We start from the raw sequence: 21,471 nt of genomic DNA on the forward strand, positions 1-21,471 counted from the left end.
AACAACATTCAGCGTTTTGATCCTGTTTACTAAAGTATTTGATATTTGGTTTCAGATGAAGATGAAGAAAGGGCAGGCAGGAGAAAGGATGCAAGACCATCTGTCTTTTTTGGAAAAGGTAACTAATTTCTACCTTCACATTTGCACCATATGTTTATATGTTGAATTGAATATCTAGGACCCCAATGGATTGGTGTCATAGACAAAGTGTTTGAGACATGCTGGCTGTGAACATAATTGTACATTATATTTATCACATTATCTGATGTTTTACTATGATCTCAGACAGGGGAGGTAAGGAGAGAGTTTTGAGGAGAAAGACGGCAGCAAAAGCAGGACGAGCATCTGCATGTCTTGGGGAAGGTAATTCATCTCTATATTCACATTTGCTGTGTGTGTGTGTGTGTGTGTGTGTGTGTGTGTGTGTGTGTGTGTGTGTGTGTGTGTGTGTGTGTGTGTGTGTGTGTGTGTGTGTGTGTGTGTGTGTGTGTGTGTGTGTGTGTGTCACAGACAGTCTTGTCTGTCTCTCTCACACACACACACACACACACACACACACACACACACACACACACACACACACACACACAGAAATGTATTACACTATAACATTGTCCTAGTGATGACACCTGTTCACTTTCCATGTATTCACACATTATTTGATGTTTTACTATGATCACAGACAGGGGAGGTAAGAAGAAGGGGAGAGTTTTGAGGAGAAAGATGGCAGCAAAAGCAGGACGAGCATCTGCATGTCTTGGGGAAGGTAATTCATCTCTATATTCACATTTGTTGTGTGTGTGTGTGTGTGTGTGTGTGTGTGTGTGTGTGTGTGTGTGTGTGTGTGTGTGTGTGTGTGTGTGTGTGTGAGAGACACAGCCAGTCTGTCTGTGTCTCACACACACACACACACACACACACACACACACACACACACACACACACACACACACACACAACATTGCCCTAGTGATGACACCAGTCACCAGTTCACTTTCCATGTGTTCACTGTACTACAATTTGTCTCCATACATCCAGTCTGCACTGTAATGATGTATAGACATGCTTGACTGGATGTATGGAGACAAATTGTAGTACAGTGAACACATGGAAAGTGAACTGGTGACTGGTGTCATCACTAGGGCAATGGTGTGTGTGTGTGTGTGTGTGTGTGTGTGTGTGTGTGTGTGTGTGTGTGTGTGTGTGTGTGTGTGTGTGTGTGTGTGTGTGTGTGTGTGTGTGTGTGTGTGTGTGTGTGTGTGTGTGTGTGTGTGTGTGACCTTTAGACCTTTTACCACATTATTTTATGTTTTACTGTGATCTCAGACAGTGAGGAAGAGGAGGAGGAGGAGGAAGAAGAAGAGGCAGCATCACACCGTAAAAAAAAGAGGTAAGGACTTGTTCTGTTCTGCTCATCACACCTGTACCACACAAATAAAAAAATATGTATTTCATGGTAATTATATATTTCTATAATTTACAGGTGGTGGTGGGAAGCGCCGAGCTGCAGCCACTGTGTGGCAGGACTCCGACTGGCAACCTCCGGTGGACATTCCCTTCACAGCCGTTCCCGGTCCTCGCCACGCTGCAGCTGAGATTCAGTCAGTTCATCCTGTGGACTTCCTGGCTCTTATCCTCACCGACGAGCTGCTAGAGACTATATGCGTGCAAACTAATCTCTACGCAGAGCAGTACATCAGAGATGAACAGAAGGAGTTTCCACATGGCAGAACACAGGCATGGAAACCTGTCAAAGTGGGCCTAATGCAGAAACCTGAGATCGAACTTTATTGGTCCACTGAGGAGCCACTAACCACTCCATACTTCAGTAAGACCATGTCTCGAAACAGGTACCAAATAATATGGAGGTTTCTGCATTTCAGTGACAATGACTGTATTGATGCTGACGACAAGATCTACAAAGTGCGCTCACTGTTAGAGTACTTACTCACAAGATTCCAAGAGCTGTATTGCCCCAGTCAAAACATAAGCATCCAGGTCCATCAGGTCCACTTTGCTGTCTTTCTGATGAAGGGATAATAGCTAATGTTTTGGTCTAGCCTTTCCACTCCGTTCATGTACTTGTTGTAAGAAAGGATACAAACTGGCTTCTCTTGTGGCACTCTATCTCTGTGTTTTTTCTTTTTCACCATGGCGGTTTCCATCTCATCCTTGTGGATGGTTGTGATCATTCGCACTATTCTCTTGTCTCTCCATGTCAGTAACATGACTTTGCCATTGTGCCGCATCATTCTGTCTCCGACTTTCAGGCTGGAATTTGTCACCTCTCTCAGCACTAGTGGTTCGCCTCTTTTCTTCCTCCATATGTTTTCAGGCCAAGAAGAAGTTCAAACAGCTCCACAGAATTGTAAAAATTGTCCATATACAATCTAAAACCAAAACCCTTCAAGTCAGAGAGGAGGAAAAGAATAGTGAATTCTAGGGAGTCGCCTAGTCTAGTATATGGCTTCATGTTGTAACACCAAGAAAAGACCCTCCGAGCAGGCTGAATTGTGATGTAGCGGCGCATAAGCTTGTCGCACTCCCCCCCACCGCGGCCAAAAGAGTGCAGTGAGGGTGTGCAGGGTCTGTTCCCGAAAGGGAAAGGGGAGCGAGACGAGGTTGATGTGCATTAGCTGTAAGATGCCCCTCCATGCTGAGGAGTGTTACACACTGTATCACACCAAGAAAAAATATTGGTTGTTTTTACCTCCCCTGTCTGTGATCATAGTAAAACATCAAATGTGAACTGGTGACTGGTGTCACTAGGACAATGTTACAGTGTAATACATGCCTGTGTAAAAACAATGCACTTTTCTCTGATGTCTGATCTACAGATGTGTGTCACTGAAGGCTAAAATAAACAGGTCGAATCTCTTTAGTGCTTGAGAGTCTGTTATTTGTGAAACCTTTCTGACATTTTCTATTTCTATATATGACATTTTGAAGTTGAACTTTGAATTATTATTTATTATTTGATGTATATAACTTGAGTTTGAATGAGCTGAAATAATCTTGCACTTTGGAGTGAAACAGTAAAGGGCATAGGTATAAACGGCACCATAAAAGGTAATTCAAACGCATATATATTTTTTAAAACTACTACTTTTGAGATGACTGATGTCACTGAAGGTGCAAATAAATGTCAGATCACTTTTGAAATGATTTTTCTGCCTGCATGTGTCCATTTCACTAAAATGGCCATAACTCTCTTTCTAGAGAAAAAGAGCTTTTTTTGGTGAAAACGAGCTGTATTCAACTACCTCTAGCTAAAAAACGGAACATGTTATCAACTCACTTTCTTTTCATGATAAAAGTAGAGATTCTATTCTTCGATTTGAGATATTCCATGTGTTCATAGTCCTAGCACAAAGTATTCTGTGGGCCTGCGAAGATTGGTCAGAATACTCAAAATAGCTGGCAAGGGCAGCTATGAACGAGGTTTTAACTCTGGCAGTCAATGTGTTAAAGGCCAGCCAATGGGAAGACAGAGGGGGCGGGGCTTGAGCAATTCATATTCGTCCCGTATTGGTGGTCTAAGTCCACATACCAAATTTGGACTTGGTGGCATGCTGCAAACTGGAGTTATAGCTGTTTAAAATCTCGTGCTCATCCCGTGCTCATACGGGCGGACGTCCCTGGGGGTCCCTGGACCCCTCTTTGATAACCGGTGGCACGTGTGGCCAATGAGAGGAGAGATGGCATAGGCAATCTCCAAGTCCGTGTGTGTGTGTGTGTGTGTGTGTGTGTGTGTGTGTGTGTGTGTGCGTGTGTGTGTTTGTATGTGTTGCTTCTTTGCCGTGCTCATCACGGGCTCATACGGACACACAGACACACAGACACACAGACAGACACACAGACACGGTGTCAAAGCCAAGTGTAGAGTGGTTGGCACCGCTAATGATGCTTTTAAGAAGCAAAATAAGTAGTGACCGATCACCTAGGGCTCGGGTACCCACAGGAGACAGCGAGCACCCAATGGGAATGCGCTGGTCGGACAGATCTACAAGTGACGCATTGTGAGCTTGTAGATCTACTATTTTCGCTGCCCGACCCCGTCGTACGACGGAGTATACATTGGGCTGTAACAAGTGCAGTGTCTGGTTACTATAGTAACGTGACTGAACGCTGTCAATGAACAAACCAAGATGAGACGACATGTATTTCTGCTGCCATGCACCTGTCTCACTCTCTCACTGCCATGCACCTGTCTCACTCTCTCACTGCCATGCACCTGTCTCTCTCTCACTGCCATGCACCTGTCTCATTCTCTCACTGCCATGCACCTGTCTCACTGCCATGCACCTGTCTCTCTCTCACTGCCATGCACCTGTCTCACTCTCTCACTGCCATGCACCTGTCTCACTCTCTCACTGCCATGCACCTGTCTCACTGCCATGCACCTGTCTCACTCTCTCACTGACCAAAACTTGTTTAGACAACAAAGAATTGTAAAACATATCACTTCCATAGGATATTATTTTACAGTGGTGGAAAAAGTACTCAATTTTTTTACTTACGTAAGTAAAAGTATCAATGCTGCAATGTAGAAATACTCTGTTAGAAGTAAAAGTGGCTGCCCCTACTAATCGTTTTCAAAATAATATTTGGTTATTGTATTTAATATATGTTTAATTGAGGTATATATTTTGCCATATTACTTTCATGTCTTAATAAAATGATGCTTTTAACAAGCAAAATAAGCAGTGGCCGATCACCTAGGGCTCGGGTACCCACAGGAGACAGCGAGCACCCACTGGGAATGCGTTGGTCGTACGGTTAAAATGCTTTATAACATGTGCACTGATACCTGGTGGTCTTATACCACGTAATTCTGTCATTCAAACTCTCTCTCTGTAATCTTCAATGTCTGATTATGAATTCCTTAACTATTAATGCCAGTTGTTATCATCCACCAATAATCCAATTGTACAACTTGAAATGTAGATTATTCACTCTGTTTGTCTTTCCCCGCCTCTCTCTCTCTCCCCGTCTCTCAAAGCCGTAGAGAGAGAGAGAGAGAGTGAGTGAGAGAGGTTAGCACCTGTCCAAAAAGGTCTCATCTCACAGTAAACTCTCTAGTCTCTTCATTAAGGGGATAAACTCGGTCATGTACTGTAGCTGTTTGTGGTGGTGGGTGCACTGATATGTGAACACATAAGGATAATTCCTTTAAACAGGTCGTTCATGAAAGTCCTTGCGGTCTTGTTTCCAATGAGAAACTGTCAGCAATTAGGGGTGAAGAGTCTTGCTCAGGGACAAATTTCATTTCATCAACAAACATGCTGGCCTGGCCTGGAATCGAACCTGGGGCAACCAGGGCCTCTGGCTCCCTAGGCGGGTTCACTAACCATTCAGCTATGGCCACCCCCTTTTTTACATTTATAACGTTACATCCCAATGAAGTATTACCAAGGCAAGGGTGATTATTGGGGCCTGTCCCTCTGATCTGCACAGTGCTGATCACCTGCAGCTGGCATCGTTCACTTCCCAGTGCAGTGAGTGAATCTAGCTACTCAAGATACAGACACACACTGTCTGTTTGCAAAAAGAGCAAAGTTTGGATGACTTTGTTTGATGGGAAAGCGTTGTGATGGATAAATCACATCCAATATAAACACCTGGATGTGAATCGCCCATGTTACCTCGTAGCCTACTGCCCGCTGCCTCTGTGATACGATTTATTAAATAAATAATCCAGTGTTTACTTTGAGTTGAGAACATGGAGAATGCAGGCCAGAATGGGCCCTAGGCAAAGCCTGATTTTATTTTATTTTTCTCTGCCATATATTATAATATATGGCATATATATGGTATATAATATATGGTGTAATTTGTTTTGATAGTCTTTTATTTAATCTGTATTTACAGACTTGTTGGCTGTAACCTCAGACAGACAGAGGTTGAAGTTGTGGCTTCAGCTCTCAGCTCTAATCCTTCTCATTTGAGAGAATTAGACCTCAGCAAAAACAACCTGCAGGACTCAGGACTACTGGATCTGCTCTTAGCTGGACAGAGTCTGCACATTCTAAGGTAAGATACATTTACCAGATGTATTTTGATCACTTCTGTTTTATTATGTACTGTATTATGTGAATATAATATGAATGTTGTGGTGAGAATGTATTAATTAGAATGATATCATGGGAGCCCAAGCCTATACCTCCATGTGCTGCGATGCTGAGATACAAAATTACACTATCGTTGTTGGATGTATTTTATCAGACCTACATCATCTTCTAGTTTTGATTATTTATATTGATATTAATGGGTGCAAGCGTCCATTGCAGTAATAGGGATTTCACTAGATGACCACCCTTAAAAAGTTAGCATATGAGAAATGGACCATACCATTAGTGAAGGGGTGTACAGAGGATGGCTTTTTAAACAGTGAGCTTGGTTACTCAGATTACTTACATTACATTAACGTTTCATCTGTTGTTTACTTCCCTGTTCTCTGATCATACTTAAACTGTTCATGTCTGTATAACTAGATACAGTAGGAGATCTCTTAGTTAACTTCCATGACAGTGAACTAGGTATAATTTGTTTTGATAGTCTCTTATTTAATCTGTATTTACAGACTTGTTGGCTGTAACCTCAGACAGACAGAGGTTGAAGTTGTGGCTTCAGCTCTCAGCTCTAATCCTTCACATTTGAGAGAATTGGACCTCAGCCAAAACAACCTGCAGGAAGCAGGACTACTGGAGCTGCTCTTAGCTGGACTGAAGAGCGTGCACTGTAGACTGGAACTTTTAAGGTAAGATACATTTACCCGATTTATTTTAATTAGGGGTGTGCACAGATTAGGCCTGTCAAAAAAAATCGATTCATGAATAAATCGCGATTCTTAATGCCACGATTTTAAAAATCGAATCAAAATATTAAAATCATTTTTTTTATTAAAAAAAAAAAATAAACTTTTTTTTTTTTTTTAATAAGTTAGTACCTTTTTCACTGGCACTTTGTCAGAAGTCAATGAGATCAATGTCAGAAAGACTGACTGACATGATCTGGCTGCATTGAAGTGTATGATTCAACTTTTCATGGTTTATATTATATTAAAATGTTCTAGTATAATTAAAGCAAAGTGATTTGGGGTAGAAAATCGCAATAAATCGCAGAATCGAATATCAATGAATCGCAGAATCGCAATTTTAATCGAATCGGCACCCTAGAAAATCGCAATAAATCGCAGAATCGAATCGAATATCAATTAATCGCAGAATCGCAATTTTAATCGAATCGGCACCCTAGGAATCGATTTTGAATCGAATCGTGAGGTAAGTGAATCGTGACACCCCTAGCACAGATATTGGGTTAACCTACTAAACGGGGCTGCCCCTACTGTTAAAAAGTTGTGCAGGTACAAAGGTGATCTCCATGAGCATGTGGGTATTTTTCTCCTTCCTATGAAACATCTTTCTGATCTCTGTAGATCAGAATTCCTAATACTCACCATTGTGATGGAGAAAACATTTGGGGTTAAAAAACTCATTGATATAGTTTATTATTTGGTCTAAAGTTTAAAAAGTATCAAATAACTCAAGACCTGACAAAGACCTATGAGACATAGAGAGCAGGAACATCCTCAAACATGTAAAATAACATTCATGAGAAACATTAGGATAGTCTTGTTCATTTGTAGAAATTTGCAGATGATCTTGCAATGAGTGTTTGATGGTAGTAACATTCTTGTATTAAAATCTGCAAATGCGTTAACTATAGTGGGACAAGTGAGCTGAACTTTATCTTAAGAATTTTCTTTCTTGTTTTGTTTTATTCTTGTTGTATTTTTTTTTTCTTTCTTTCTTTCTTTTTTTTTCCTTTCCACCTCTTGGGTCACAAGTTCAAAACCCTGACAGTCCATCACAGCCAGGTCCAGGTTCTCAATCCAGGAATAATGTATATATAATGTGTTTCATTTATTATTTTATTGTCTTTTTATCTGGTGTTTCATTCTTCATTCAGACTGGCTCAGTGCTGCTTGACAGAGAGATGCTGTGAAGTTCTGTCCTCAGCTGTAAACTCTCATCCCTCCCTAAGAGAGTTGGACCTGAGCCTCAACATGGTGAATGATTCAGTTCTGGAGAACTGCATGTGAGTAGACTTGGACTGTGTCCATGTTGGATAGTACAGTGAATGGCTGTGTCCATGTTGGATAGTACAGTGAATGTGCAGTTTTTCCCTCATGTGTCTCTTAACTGTGTATTCACTCTGACACAAAGTCATAAATAGACTAAATATGTATGCATATTTAGTTAATACTTTAACCAACAAACAAATAAGGTTATGCAGATCCTTCTAAAAAAATAATATTGTGGAAATGTTCATTTATTTCCGTAATATAATTCAAAACGTGAAGCTTTCATATATTCTAGATTCATTGCGCATACAAAAAAAAATATATATATAATACAGAAATGTGGACCATCTGAAAAGTGTGTTAATTTATGCACTCAATACTTTTGAATACATTATTTTATCAATGGGGCGTGGCATGGAGGTGATCAGCCTGTGGTTCTGTTGAGGTGTTATGGAAGCCCAGGTTTGCTTTGATAGCAGCCTTAAGCTCATTTGTATTGTTGAGTCTAGTGTCTCACACCTTCCTCTTGACAATACAACATCTATTCTCTGTGGGGTTCAGGTCAGGTCAGTTGTCTGGTCAGTGAAGCACAGTAATACCATGGTCAGTACACCAGTTACTAGTAGTGTTGACACAGTGGGCAGATGCCAAGTCCTGCCTAAAATCTCCTGGTAGATGCTGTGTTGACTCCAGTGTGAAGTTTTCACTGTCAGTGATGATGTTGGGTGTCATCATGTCATCTGGTGTTGGTCCACTGTGTTTTATCAAGTCCAGAGTCAACACAGCATCTATCAGAATATTTTAGAGGACTTTGTGCTTCAGTATGTTGACAAGCTTTATGGAGATGCTGATGTCCTTTTCCATCAGGACTTGGCACCTGCCCACTGTGTCAACATTACTAGTAACTGGTGTACTGACCATGGTATTACTGTGATGTACTGACCAGACAACTGACCTGACCTGAACCCCACAGAGAATAGATGTTGTATTGTCAAGAGGAAGGTGTGAACAAAAACAAAACCATTTTTTCCCCTAAATAACATTCTGTACATTTGTGTTTGAGGAATAAGACATATCAAGATATATCTGCATAGTAAACTTGCATTAAGAACAAGATATATCTGCATAGTAAACTTGCATTAAGAACAAGATATATCTGCATAGTAAACTTGCATTAAGAACAAGATATATCTGCATAGTAAACTTGCATTAAGAAGGGATAAAGGAGAGTGGAGTGCTAGGGGTTAAGGTGGAGTCTGAGGAGGTGATGAGATCCAAACTGGGCAGCAGTGAGTATGTCTGGATGGGCTGCAGGGCCAAGATAATGATAGGAGAAACACTGTAGTGTCAGGTAGTGGAGACGTTGTGTTAGACAGTTAGACATTGATGCATTGTTGTTCTATTTCCTACAGAGTGAAACATGGAGGAGATTGGCTTAAACCTCAACTCATTACAAAATGTGAGTATTTGTCTGTCTGTGTCAATATCACACATTAACATTTTATACACTGTTTTATAGTCGGTCGGCCCCTCCCCAGATACTGTCCTGAAAACTCTTCAGTAGAGCTTCCAGGGAATTCAGGAGGTTTCTCTGCTCTTGGCCCGGTCCTTAACCCATTAAGACCTGGAAAGCCTATACGTTGTTATACCTTTAAAACCGGGAAAGAATCTGTGTAATTTTAGATGTTGTTATGTATATAACAACATGAATCTTTATTTAGTTTGAATAGAACATTTAAGTTTTTCAGAAAACCAAGGTCATGTGGGTTGACAGAAACAATGGACCTCATTCACTAACCTGGTCATAAATAAGGTGTATATCCTGGTCATAAATAAGGTGTATATCCTGGTCATAAATAAGGTGTATATCCTGGTCATAAATAAGGTGTATATCCTGGTCATAAATAAGGTGTATATCCTGGTCATAAATAAGGTTTAAATCCTGGTCATAAATAAGGTGTATATCCTGGTCATAAATAAGGTGTATATCCTGGTCATAAATAACATATGTATATTGGGATAAGTCAATTCTGACGTGTGATTCATGAAAGAGGGTTCAGAGCTGTGATTTGTGCGTATCACAGGTGTATCTAATTTGTGTTCTAAAGTCACTAGTGTGCTCCCGTGTAGATCCTTTGTATTGTTCCACGCCCCATTTAACACCATAAAAGGCAACCAGAAATAACCCACGTGAAGAAAAAAAAAAAAATCTGCAAAATAACAACGTGTCAAGTCGCACCACATTGACAACTTGTACATCTGTTCTGTCTGGAAGTGAGTCCCTCGATCACACGATGGATCAGCTGAACGTTAATAAAGTAATGCTCTCATAATGACAATAAGAAGTTACAATGTTTAACCCCACCATCAAATAATAGGTTAATAAAACGTGGAAAGGATATTATAGAAGCCTTTTCTATTAAATAATGCTCACATTTGACTGAGGAAATAGAGATCCGATAGATTCTGGACCAGATCACACTTTATTGATTACTGAGGATAAACCTGTCTTTAGGATTAACAACATATCCTGTCCTACGTCAGAATGGTGAATGGATATTATGGACACAGCTAGATTTCATCCATACTGTATCCTCATCAGATGATAAGACATAACATGATGTGATGTGGTCAATATTATAAATTAATAGTGCGACATGACACATTTTGGCACATAAAAACATTATTTGAGGTTTGGCACTATTGTCATAGATTTTTCATGAACAATAAGGCATTCTAATAACATATATGAAAGGTTTGAGACATATAAGTCTGTTCCTGAGCAGACGTGAGTTTGAGTGTCCGCCCAAATTCACGGTAAAAAAAAGATGAATGAATACTGAACGTAGGAAGTCACGTATATGCACATAAGTACAAAATATGTGAGGACCTGAGCTTAGTGAATGAGACCCAATGCCTCACAACTCCTCACAACACCTCACATTGTGACACATTGTGTGCTTGTAGATCTGCAATATTTAGAATAAAGCCGATCTACAAGGTCACGTGTCACATTTCGACAGGTTGTGAGCTTGTAGTTCAGCTATATTTGAAACAAAATGTGCAGATCTAAAAACTCACAACGAGTCACATTGAGACAGGTTGTGAGCTTGTAGATCAGCTGTATTTCAAACATAAAAAGAGCCAATCTACAAACTCACAATACGTTGCATCATGACCAGGGTTTTCTCAAGGCAATGTTTGGGCCGGCCACCTTGACCGTCAGGATTATATTTTACCGGCCAAAGAAGACATTAATCGTCCATATTATAATTAACATCACATGTGTGTTTGCAGATACATTCACCCACCTGATAGTTACACCTCGTTACGTTAGCGCTGAGCTTCTTTCCACTTTATCACAGATACAATCTGTTTCTGTTTTTATAGTTAACTAAATAATATCTACTCTATCATGCAGAGGAGTCGCTTTCCAAAAAATAACTGAATAAAGTGGGCGTTAGTGTGACTACGTCACACAGTATAAACACATTGATATATGTTTTGGGCCTTACATCTTATTCAACCTTAATATGCAAAACCTACAGCTTTTGTTTAGTTTTGTTAATGTTAATTATGTCATCATGAATGATGTACAAGGAAGGTTCATAACTTGCCTGTAATGTATGTGTGTCACCAACTTTCACCACTTTATCCATTGCAGACAGACAGACAGACAGACTAATAACAGCATTTTCCCAATCAGCCACGGTGGTCTTTGATCTTTATAATTAACGGCCAATTAAATATTTAATCGGTCAATGGCCGGTAAATACCGGCTAACGGAAACCCTGATCATGACGTTTGGTGAGCTTTTAGATAGACTACTACAAAGAAATAAAAATTGCTGATCTACAAGCTCACATCATGTTGCATTGTGAGCCTTTGCATCGGCTATGTTACAAGAAAGAGGCAAAAATAGCAGATATAAAAGGCTGCCTCGCCTCGCATTATGATGCGCTATGAGTTGGTAGATTGGCTATTATTTCAAAAACAGCCGATCTACAAGCTCACACCATGTTGCAATGTGACAGGTAGTGAGTTATTTCAAACATCAACAAGTAGAAGATCACGCTCATCCAAAGTCATTTAAAAAGCCAGATCCAGAGCAGAACTCTGCACTGGAATAATTATGATCCATAAGTTAAATGGTTTATTACCATCATGAATGTGATGTTTAAAGCCTGCTGGATCTTCCTCAGACCTCAATCCTACATATTATTAAGGTCTGTCTGTCTGTCTGTCTGTCTGTCTGTCTGTCTGTCTGAAGTACTTGGTCCTCCTCAGTGGCTGAAGCACATGGTCATTCATCATCATTAAATGTCCACCATGAGGAAGTCTGTTTTTCACATTACCAAAATTAAAGCAGTTTATCAGCCTTTTTTGGAAACACTGTCTAACTCTAAGACCACAGTTTGTGCCGTTACTGCACATGCCCAATGGGATGAATGCATGTTTACAGGGTTGCCAGGTTTCGTGAGAGAAACAAGCAACCAAGTCTATGAAAACAAGCCCTAACAAACAGAGCCCAAGTCGCTTGATTGATTGATGTACTTTATTTAGTAAGACATGAGAACAACAGTACATGGAAGTACAAATTCACAATACAAGGTCTACTAAACTGGAAGACTCATAAAAGCACAGAGCTTGTTTCAAATGAGTTCCCCATGCACACAAATCATGATGACATATAAGAGACAGACAGATATACACAACTACTATAGAATGTCATACAATCAGTTTACAGGTTACTGGTATGAAGAGTGAGAAATATGTACAACTAGAGTTTCGGGGGGCTACGCCCCCCTCAACCCCAGCCGCGCACGGGGCCCAGCGTGGCCGTGTGTATATTGGGGGACCCAAATCGCCGGAGTGAAACTGTGGAAAAATTTTTTTGAAAAAGGAAAAAATTTGAAGAAATAATATTTGTTATGTTTCAGGGGGTCCACAGGGGGTCCGCGGACCCCCTGATGGTCCACTGACCCCCTGTGGAGTGTTGGGACGCGCGGGGACACCCCTGGAACATTGCGGACCATTTCGGTGTTTTTTTTTTTTTCATGAAGGTGGTTGCTTGTTTCTGGCGCAGGCTGTGCAAACCTGGCAACCCAGCGCATGCTGCCGCACGTTTAAGTGGCGTAGCGTCATGAGGGTCTGTGGGGCCGTGGCTCGGTCAGTGAAGACCCTGTAGTGCGGATGATATGTGGCATAGAGGGGCAGATTGTAAATCCACAGAGGAAACATCCGTGGGCTACCATTGGTGCAGCGATGTGTGCGGTCGCCCTGCGGCCCCTCCTCCTCCACCAATGTGCAGTATTGAGAGCCCTGACGTCACAACAATTGGAGCGATGGGCACTGCACTGTGGTTGGTTAGGGTACACCTAGGGCCCAGGTAGAACCCAGTTAAAGCCTGCATGGGCAAACCCAGTTAGGACCCGCCTTGGTGCCACATAAACATGGCTAGTTGGGGCCCACCTAAGGGCCAGGTAGAAGCTACTTATAGCCTGCATGGGCATCGCAGTTGGGACTGAAGTGGATGGCGCTGACATTGCTGACATGGGGTCCATATGGTTTAGCCCACCTTGAAACCATATGGGAACTACGCTGGCATGCTGGCTGTAATGCAAGCGCTGCATCATACCTGCAGTGTGTAGTTTGATGTTGTGTGTGTAGCAGATATACCTGCAGTGTGTAGATCAATGTCCATAGGAAAGTCAATGCCCAGCAGTGTTTTTTTCCCCAGCAGAGTTTCTAGTGTCTCTGTGTCTCTCTGGAAGAGGTTGCACATGAACTCTGCAGCCGCACTGAGGCGCTCCAACACAAACACTCTGACATTAAGCTGCTTCACACAACAAACATCAGCACCACGCTGCTGTTTGTCCAAAAGACACAATATGTCCTCTCCCACCGACGTCATGTGTTCATTTATCGACAGCCGTACAGACTCCTTTTGACACATTTTACGTCGTTTATCCAGCTGTCACTGACTCTCCACATCGGGCTGTTATTTTGCTGCGATCAAGTCAACGATGTGAGAGATTAGCTATCACAGACGGACGGACAGGGGGTGAAACATAGTCTTGCGCCATGCCTTTCGGCCTGGCGGAGACAATTAAAAACCGAAAGTAAAGGAAATGGCCATTTCTGCAACAGAAGTAGTCAATAAACTATGCTATGAAAACATGGGCCACATTGGCAAAGAATGTAAGAAAGAGGCAATCATGTTGAGAATAGCCGATCTCCAAGCTTACAAAGCCTGTCAACGTGAGGCGTTTCGAGCTTGTAGATCGGCTATTTTCACAATATTTACTTGTGGAACGGAGTCAAACAGAATGGGGGGGTCCCAGATCAAGTACGTGTATTTGGGGGGGGGGGGGGGGGGGCGGCGTGAAAGGGTTGATAAACACTGCTCTAATCGGAGCGAAATTATCTGAAATTACTACATGACCATAATGCAGCCTAACATGCGTTGCACGGGGCGGTCCTGCCATTACGTTAGTTACTGTAGTTGCTGTGGAGCTACATAGTTCTCCAGAAGACACACACAAACATACACCATCTACAATGGACGAACTGAGCAGCAATATAGACATTCACCACACGAACGTGCATTGTTGACAAAGTGATTGCACAGCCGCTGCAGGCATGACAACCAGGTTAGCGTTAGCGACATGGCAGCTATCACAGCGCCCTGTCCGTCGTGCTGCAACTGCCTGTGATGGCTACAGCAGTAACAGCAAGCTGTCTGCGATGCCATTGTCTGGAGACTGCTCTTAGCGTGACACGACCAATGAGAGTGAGCGCTGTAGTTGTTGCTAAGATACGGTGGCGTCTCTGCCCCATAGCTTGTAGATCTCTCACACATGATTGGCGTAGGCTGCGTTGCCAGGTCTGACTTTGTGTCTAAGCAATGGTCGGCTTATTTTTGCGCGCCTTTGGCCTCGTTTGCATTGTGCGCACGGCAGCGCTTGTTTAGCGTACGTCAGCGCGACGTGGCAACGGACGTGGCAACGTGAAAGGTGATTGGCTGGTGAAAAGAAACACCCGACGTTACACCAGAAATGGTGCCTGGAGAAAATGGTGACCAAAAAAAAAGTTTGGAAAAAAAGGAAAAAACTCCCGCAGCGGCTGCCTGCTGTTGTGGTGATGAGGTCGTGCGCACGGTAAACGGTACGAAGCTGCCTCCCCTTCCGTTTTGTCCGACATTTGGTGAGTAGAATTAATTATGTTGCGCGGTGGAAAAGGTGTAGTGAACAGTGAGATGTCCCCTACGCGAGGCGTAAATTCAGCGCGGCCGGCGTGGCGAGTCAGTTGGCGACATGTGGTCTGGCGGTGCGTTGTTTATTCGATAACAGAGCTGTGGGGTGTGGACACCGAGGGTGCGGAAGTTGGTCGGCATTTATATAGTTAGAAGTTAGAAAGGAGAAGGAGAGAGGGGGGGGGGGGGGGGGGTAGGGGGTTAGGTTAGGACTTAGACAGGGGCCATTTTCCAATTGCAGCCTCCTGAAGGTGTATCTTTAGGGCTGTTTTGAAAGAGAGTAGGGTTTTACACTCCTTTACTCCTTTTGGTAGGGCGTTCCACATTTTTGATGAATAGCATGAGAACGAGTTACTTCCCTTTGTTGAGCCAAAAAAGGGTTGGACAAGGTTTGTGGAGCTGCCTCTGGTATTGTGATCGTGGACATCATTAACATTTTGGAAGTATTTTGACAAATACAGGGGGATCCCAATGTTGTGATATATCTTGAAGACCAGGCCCATAGCAAGTTGCTGTACTCTGTCCGCAACCCTAAGCCATCCAATCCTATCAAAATGATCAGGGGTTAGATGGATTTTGTAGTTGAGGCCAAGAAGTAGCCTTACAAGTTTGTTTTGGGATGTTTGGAGCCTTGTTTTTAAGGCCTTGGTGGTGTTGTGATACCATGAAGTACATGCATAATCGTAATGACCTTGTATGAGGGCCACTGCAAGAGTCTTCAGAGTCTTCTTACTGACTTTACGATCAATACTCCGCAAATAGCGTGTTTTTTTGTGGACCGTTTTGATCGTTTTTTCAGCATTTTTGTCACCAGAGAGGTCAGCCTCCAAGATAGAGCCCAGGTAGGTAATTTCGTTTTTTCTTTTGATGATATCATCACCCGCTTTGATCGTGAAGCTCTCTGCCTTTCTGAGGTTAGGAGTGGACCCAAAGAGGATGCATTCCGTTTTGCCCAGGTGTAATGAGAGCTTGTTGTCGGAGAGCCAGATGCAGATCTTGTTGAGTTCAGAGCTGAGAGTTTTCTCAACCTGCAGCCTGTCCCTGTCCGAGACTAGCAGGGCCGAGTCATCTGCGAACAGGAACAGGTTGCAGTCGCAGGCTGACGACATGTCATTCACATATATCAGGAACAGTAAGGGTCCTAGTATACTTCCTTGGGGAACACCACAAGTCACTGGGAGGGGGGGGGACTGGGTGCCGTTTACTTCCACCACTTGCTCCCTCCCTTCCAGGTAGGATCTCATCCAGTTCACTGACGTGTCATCAAAACCTATTGCTCTGAGCTTATTGATCATAATCGGGTGATTAACGGTGTCAAAAGCCTTCTGGAGGTCCAGCATGACCATGCCGCAATATTTGCCCTTTTCAATCTCTTGTTTGATAGAGTCGTTCAAATAGAGAAGGCATGTGTCAGTGGAGTGGTTTGTTCTGAAGCCAGATTGGAATTTGTAGATTAGATTTTTCTCGGCAAGATACTTGTCGACCTGTTCATAGACTATTTTTTCCATGACTTTCGAGATGGAGCTTAGAATAGAAATAGGGCGGTAGTTGCCAGGGTCTAATTGGTTTCCTTTTTTGAACAGAGGGGTCACCCTTGCTTTTTTGAAGTCGTAGGGGACCTGTCCCTGTGTGGTGGAGAGGTTGAATATGTGGGTGATGATTGGAGCGATGGAGGCGGCTGAGTCTTTTAGAAATTTGGGGGGGATATTGTCGAGGCCTGTGGCTCTGTGTTGATGAAGAGCACTCAATTTTTTAAACACCTCTTCTGTTTTCACTGGGGAGAGTTTAAAGTCATCTTTGCAAACACCCTGTTTTTCGTAAAATGAGACAACATACTCCTCACCATATCTCCCAGAGTGTGGAGGAAGTTTTTCAACCAAATCTGAGGCTACGGTCGTGAAGAATATGTTGAGGATTTTACTCACTTCGTGTTTGGATGAAATGAGAGTGTCATTCACCTTGAGGCTTAAAGACGCACTGAAGTGACATTTTCGGTCATTTTATTTTGAAGGTTCAGCCTGAAACATCGGCTCAACGACTCTAATCCAATCAGAAGGTCCCATCCCTTCAGGCTATGGGACGTTGGATCTCAATCACTTCAGCCGTGGGCAACACGGCTAGTGTTTGTTTACAAGTGAGAGAGAGACGGCCAGTGAAGCGCGTTTGCTACTACCTGGCTTATTTCTAACCTATAATGTTTTCAGATACATATTTTAGTGTGCAGATGAAGTTTAAAATGAGTAATACACTCATCTTCAATGAGATTCAAAACGGAGTATCTCTGTAATTAAAATCTGCTGTGTTTGAAGAACGTGCAGCTATGGGAATCAAACAGGTGCATGTAATCAAGATTCATTTATATTCACGAAGGTCGAGTTATGTCATCACGCAGCACGTTTTCGTTTACAGGAAGTAATTAAGATTGCCTTTTTAGGGACTTTAGATGTAAAAATACACAAAAATGATTTTTTTTCATTTTTTTTGGCATCTATTGTTAGGTATGCCCATATGATGACCACGGATATGCTCTAAAAGTGTGAAAAACATATTTTTCATTTCACTACACCTTTAAGTTTGAAAGCCTGGTTTTCAATTTTTTGCTGCAGCCTAGGAGGTTCTTGAGTAGCCTCCAAAGCTCTCGTGGTTTTTTTTGATTTTCCTCAATCTTGTCATCGAGGTAGCTTTTTTCTGCTAACAGGAGCATGCTATTTACCTTGTTTCTTAGCTTGTTTTTTTCCTTTTCAAGTTTAGCTACGTGGGATTCGAGACCTTTGTTAAAACATTTGGCTAGTTTGATCCTACTTTTATGAAGCTCAGAACACTTTTTGTCTCTGACTTTCATGGCAGTAAGGATGTCCGAATTCATCCATGGTACCGAGCGGGTTTTGACCCTGATGGTTTTCATGGGAGCCACACTGTCCAAAATTTGAATGAATTTGGTTTTGAAACAAAGCCAGGATTCGTCTACCTGTGTGCTGTTTAGAACGTCGGACCAATCCTGTTCCTCCAGTCTGTGATCTAAGTCCTCACTCTTATAATTTTTGGATTTTTTTTTTTTTTGATTTTTTTTTTGGATTTTTTTTTATAATAAGCGGACATGGCAACATGTCTGCCGTGTGTGTCTGTCTGTTCGCTCGGGTCCGCGGCCGTGTATGTGCATGCAGGTTGGGGAGGCACGTGTTAGAAAGTACATTATTTGTGTTCACAAGACGGCCGTGTGTGTGTTCACGATGGGGGGCGGCTCTGGCCGCATGAGGAGTGTGTGTGTGTGTGTGTGTGTGTGTGTGTGTGTGTGTGTGTGTGTGTGTGTGTGTGTGTGTGTGAGTTTTTGTGTGTGTTCTCTGTGGCTCCACGGCGTGGTGACAGGATGCGTGCATGTGTGTTGTAGTACACAGTACAGAGTACACACTCACTTTCCATCCTGATATACTGTCTGTTCACTGAGCTTAACCCACACTGCACACTTTAGGTGCTCCTATCCCCCCACAGGTATGGTCTAGTATATCAAACAATAGCCGATTTACAAGCTCACAAAGCACACCAGTGTGATGGGTTGTGAGCTTGTAGATCAGCTGTATTTAAAAAAAGATAGCTGATCTACAAGCTCACAAGGATCACATTGCAACACGTTGTGAGCTTGTTGTTTGGCTTTGTTTAAAACTCAAAACTAGCAGATCTACAAACTCATGAGTTACATTGTGACAGGTTGTGAGCTTGTAGATCAGCTGTATGTCAAACATAAACTCACAATATGTTGTTTAACGTGTGATGAACTTTTAGATGGACTTTTACCTTTTAAACAGCAGATTATCAATATTTGAAATAAATAAAATAGCCAATCTACAAGCTCACCATGCGTCACATCATGATGCGTTGTGAGCTTCTTACATAACAAATAGGAGATCTACAAGCTCACAACGCCTCGCATCGTGACACGTTGTGAGCTTGTAAATCAGCTTGTAATTCCTCCATATTTCAAGAATAACTAAATAACCGATCTATAAGTTATCAACGCCTCACAGCATGGTGTGAGGTGTTGATAACTTATAGATGCTGAATGTTTTCTATGTAACACAGTGGTTTCCAAACTGGCGGTCGGGACCCCCAGGGGGGTCCCCGAATGATTTTGCGGGGTCCCCAGATGATTATCTTAATGTGTAACATTGTTTTATCTCTCAACAGTAAACAAACCAATATACAGTATAAGTGTATACAGGGTATCTGCACATTTATAAAGTTACAATGTAAGGACTTTTAAGACCTTTTTAATACCAAATTGTCAAATATTACACAGGAAAGAGGCACATATTGTGAAAATAGCCGATCTACAGGCGGTAGATCGGCTATAAATATTCAATCTGCAAGCTCACAGCGCGTTGTGGGCTTGTAGATTGGATATTTTCACAATATTCATCTGTGGAACCGAGTCAAACTAAATGACTCCTCAACTCCTACAACTCCCCCCACTCTGACAAGTGCTTGTCAGAGTGGGGGGTCCCCAGTTCAAATATGATTATTTTGGGGGGTCCCCAGTTCAAATGATTATTTTGGGGGGTCCCCAGTTCAAATATGATTATTTTGGGGGGTCCTCAGTTCAAATGATTATTTTGGGGGGTCGCAGCCTTAAAAGTTTAGGTTCCTTTAATGTAACAGATGTGTGTATTTTCAAAGGTGTAAAGTAACTAAGTACATTTACTCAAGTACTGTACTTAAGTAACATTTTGAGGTATTTTTACTTTACTGGAGTATTTCCAATTTTCAGTACTTTCAAATGCATTTTGTACTTTTACTCCACTACAATTATTTGAAAACTTTAGTTACTAGTTACTTGGAGGATTTTAATTATTATTACAAAACATTTTGGCCCTTTGAAAATAGCAGCTCACAATGCGTCGTGATGTGACGCATTGTGAGCTTGTAGATCTGCTATTTTCAAATGATTTTTATACAATTTATATTTGAAAACTTGTGAAGTGGGACATTCTTTATAATAAGTAGGCTACTTTCTACCTTTGGTACTTTAATTACATTTTAATAGCAATACTTTTGTACTTTTACACAAGTACATTTTGAATTCCGGACTTTTACTTGTAACAGAGTATTTATACATTGCAGTATTGATACTTTTACTTAAGTAAAACATGTGAGTAGTTTTCCACATTGATGTCATTTCACATAAACTTAATGTAAACATTTTCTCACAGAAAGTCACTTCTCACCTGGAGGCTTTAAGACATTCTGACTCACATTTTACTGTGTTGTCGTCAGGCAGAAACCTTGTATCTCTGACACGTTGTGAGCTTGTAGATCTGCTGTTTACACTATTTTAACATGTTTAGTGGTAGTTTTGGACATACAAGGTTTCCACCCGACAGCAACGCTGTGTGTGTGTGTGTGTGTGTGTGTGTGTGTGTGTGTGTGTGTGTGTGTGTGTGTGTGTGTGTGTGTGTGTGTGTGTGTGTGTGTGTGTGTGTGTGTGTGTGTGTGTGTGTGTGTGTGTGTGTGTGTGTGTGTGTGTGTGTCAGTGAAAGATGTATTTAATGTTTACTGTGTTGTTTTTCTCATCAGATTTCCATCCTCTCACACTGGACACAAACACAGCAAACAGATACCTCTCTCTGTCTGAGAACAACAGAAAGGTGACATGGGGACAGAATCAATCATATCCTGAACATCCTGACAGGTTTGATTACTGGCCTCAGGTTCTGTGTACAGAGGGTCTGACTGGACGCTGTTACTGGGAGGTAGAGTGGAGTGTAGAGGTTTCTATATCAGTGACTTACAGAGGGATCAGCAGGAAAGGAAGTGGTGGTGACTGTAGGCTTGGATCCAATGACAAGTCCTGGAGTCTGTACTGTAGAGATGGAGGTCATGGTAACAGATACACTGTCTCACACAATAGTAAGGAGACTGTCCTCTCTATCAGTCCCTCTGACTCTAACAGAGTATCAGTGTATCTGGACTGGCCTGCTGGGACTCTGTCCTTCTATAAAGGGTCCTCTGACTCACTGACACACCTGTACACCTTCCAGAACACATTCTCTGAACCTCTCTATGCTGGGTTCTCTTTATGGTCCTACTCCTCCTCATTGTGTCTGTGTGAGCAGAGAGTCTCTATGTGAGGATGACA

General features: G+C 42.1%; 3 protein-coding genes across 4 annotated transcripts in view; all 3 read left to right on the forward strand.

The window, feature by feature from the left end:
* The window catches only part of LOC311061927 (retinoic acid receptor beta-like), a gene marked incomplete at its 5' end in the record, with an annotated part of 273,360 nt that extends 270,548 nt beyond the window's left edge, over positions 1–2,812 (forward strand). The window contains 5 exons of one of the 2 annotated variants that reach the window (XM_084080635.1): positions 56–118; positions 286–363; positions 683–766; positions 1,327–1,390; positions 1,484–2,812. In XM_084080635.1, the coding sequence (XP_083936761.1) occupies positions 56–118; positions 286–363; positions 683–766; positions 1,327–1,390; positions 1,484–1,595 (401 nt within the window). In that variant the 3' untranslated portion in view covers positions 1,596–2,812. The remainder of the gene's footprint in view (positions 1–55; positions 119–285; positions 364–682; positions 767–1,326; positions 1,391–1,483) is intronic. The other variant, XM_084080634.1, reaches the window with a different exon arrangement.
* LOC311061237 (NACHT, LRR and PYD domains-containing protein 3-like) overlaps positions 1–21,471 on the forward strand; it is a gene marked incomplete at its 5' end in the record, with an annotated part of 94,558 nt that overhangs the window by 70,474 nt on the left and 2,613 nt on the right. The gene's annotated exons all lie outside the window — the stretch shown is intronic.
* Positions 6,652–21,463, forward strand: LOC311061238 (neoverrucotoxin subunit beta-like; the record flags this gene model as incomplete). The annotated part of the gene is made up of 3 exons (XM_084079792.1): positions 6,652–6,760; positions 7,972–8,100; positions 20,910–21,463. Exons 2-3 carry the CDS (start codon positions 8,076–8,078, stop codon positions 21,461–21,463), a joined length of 579 nt encoding a protein of 192 aa, XP_083935918.1. The 5' UTR covers positions 6,652–6,760; positions 7,972–8,075.

This window comes from Gymnoscopelus microlampas, assembly GCF_963454915.1.
Source record: "Gymnoscopelus microlampas genome assembly, chromosome: 15".
Classification (NCBI taxonomy): Eukaryota; Metazoa; Chordata; class Actinopteri; order Myctophiformes; family Myctophidae; genus Gymnoscopelus; species Gymnoscopelus microlampas.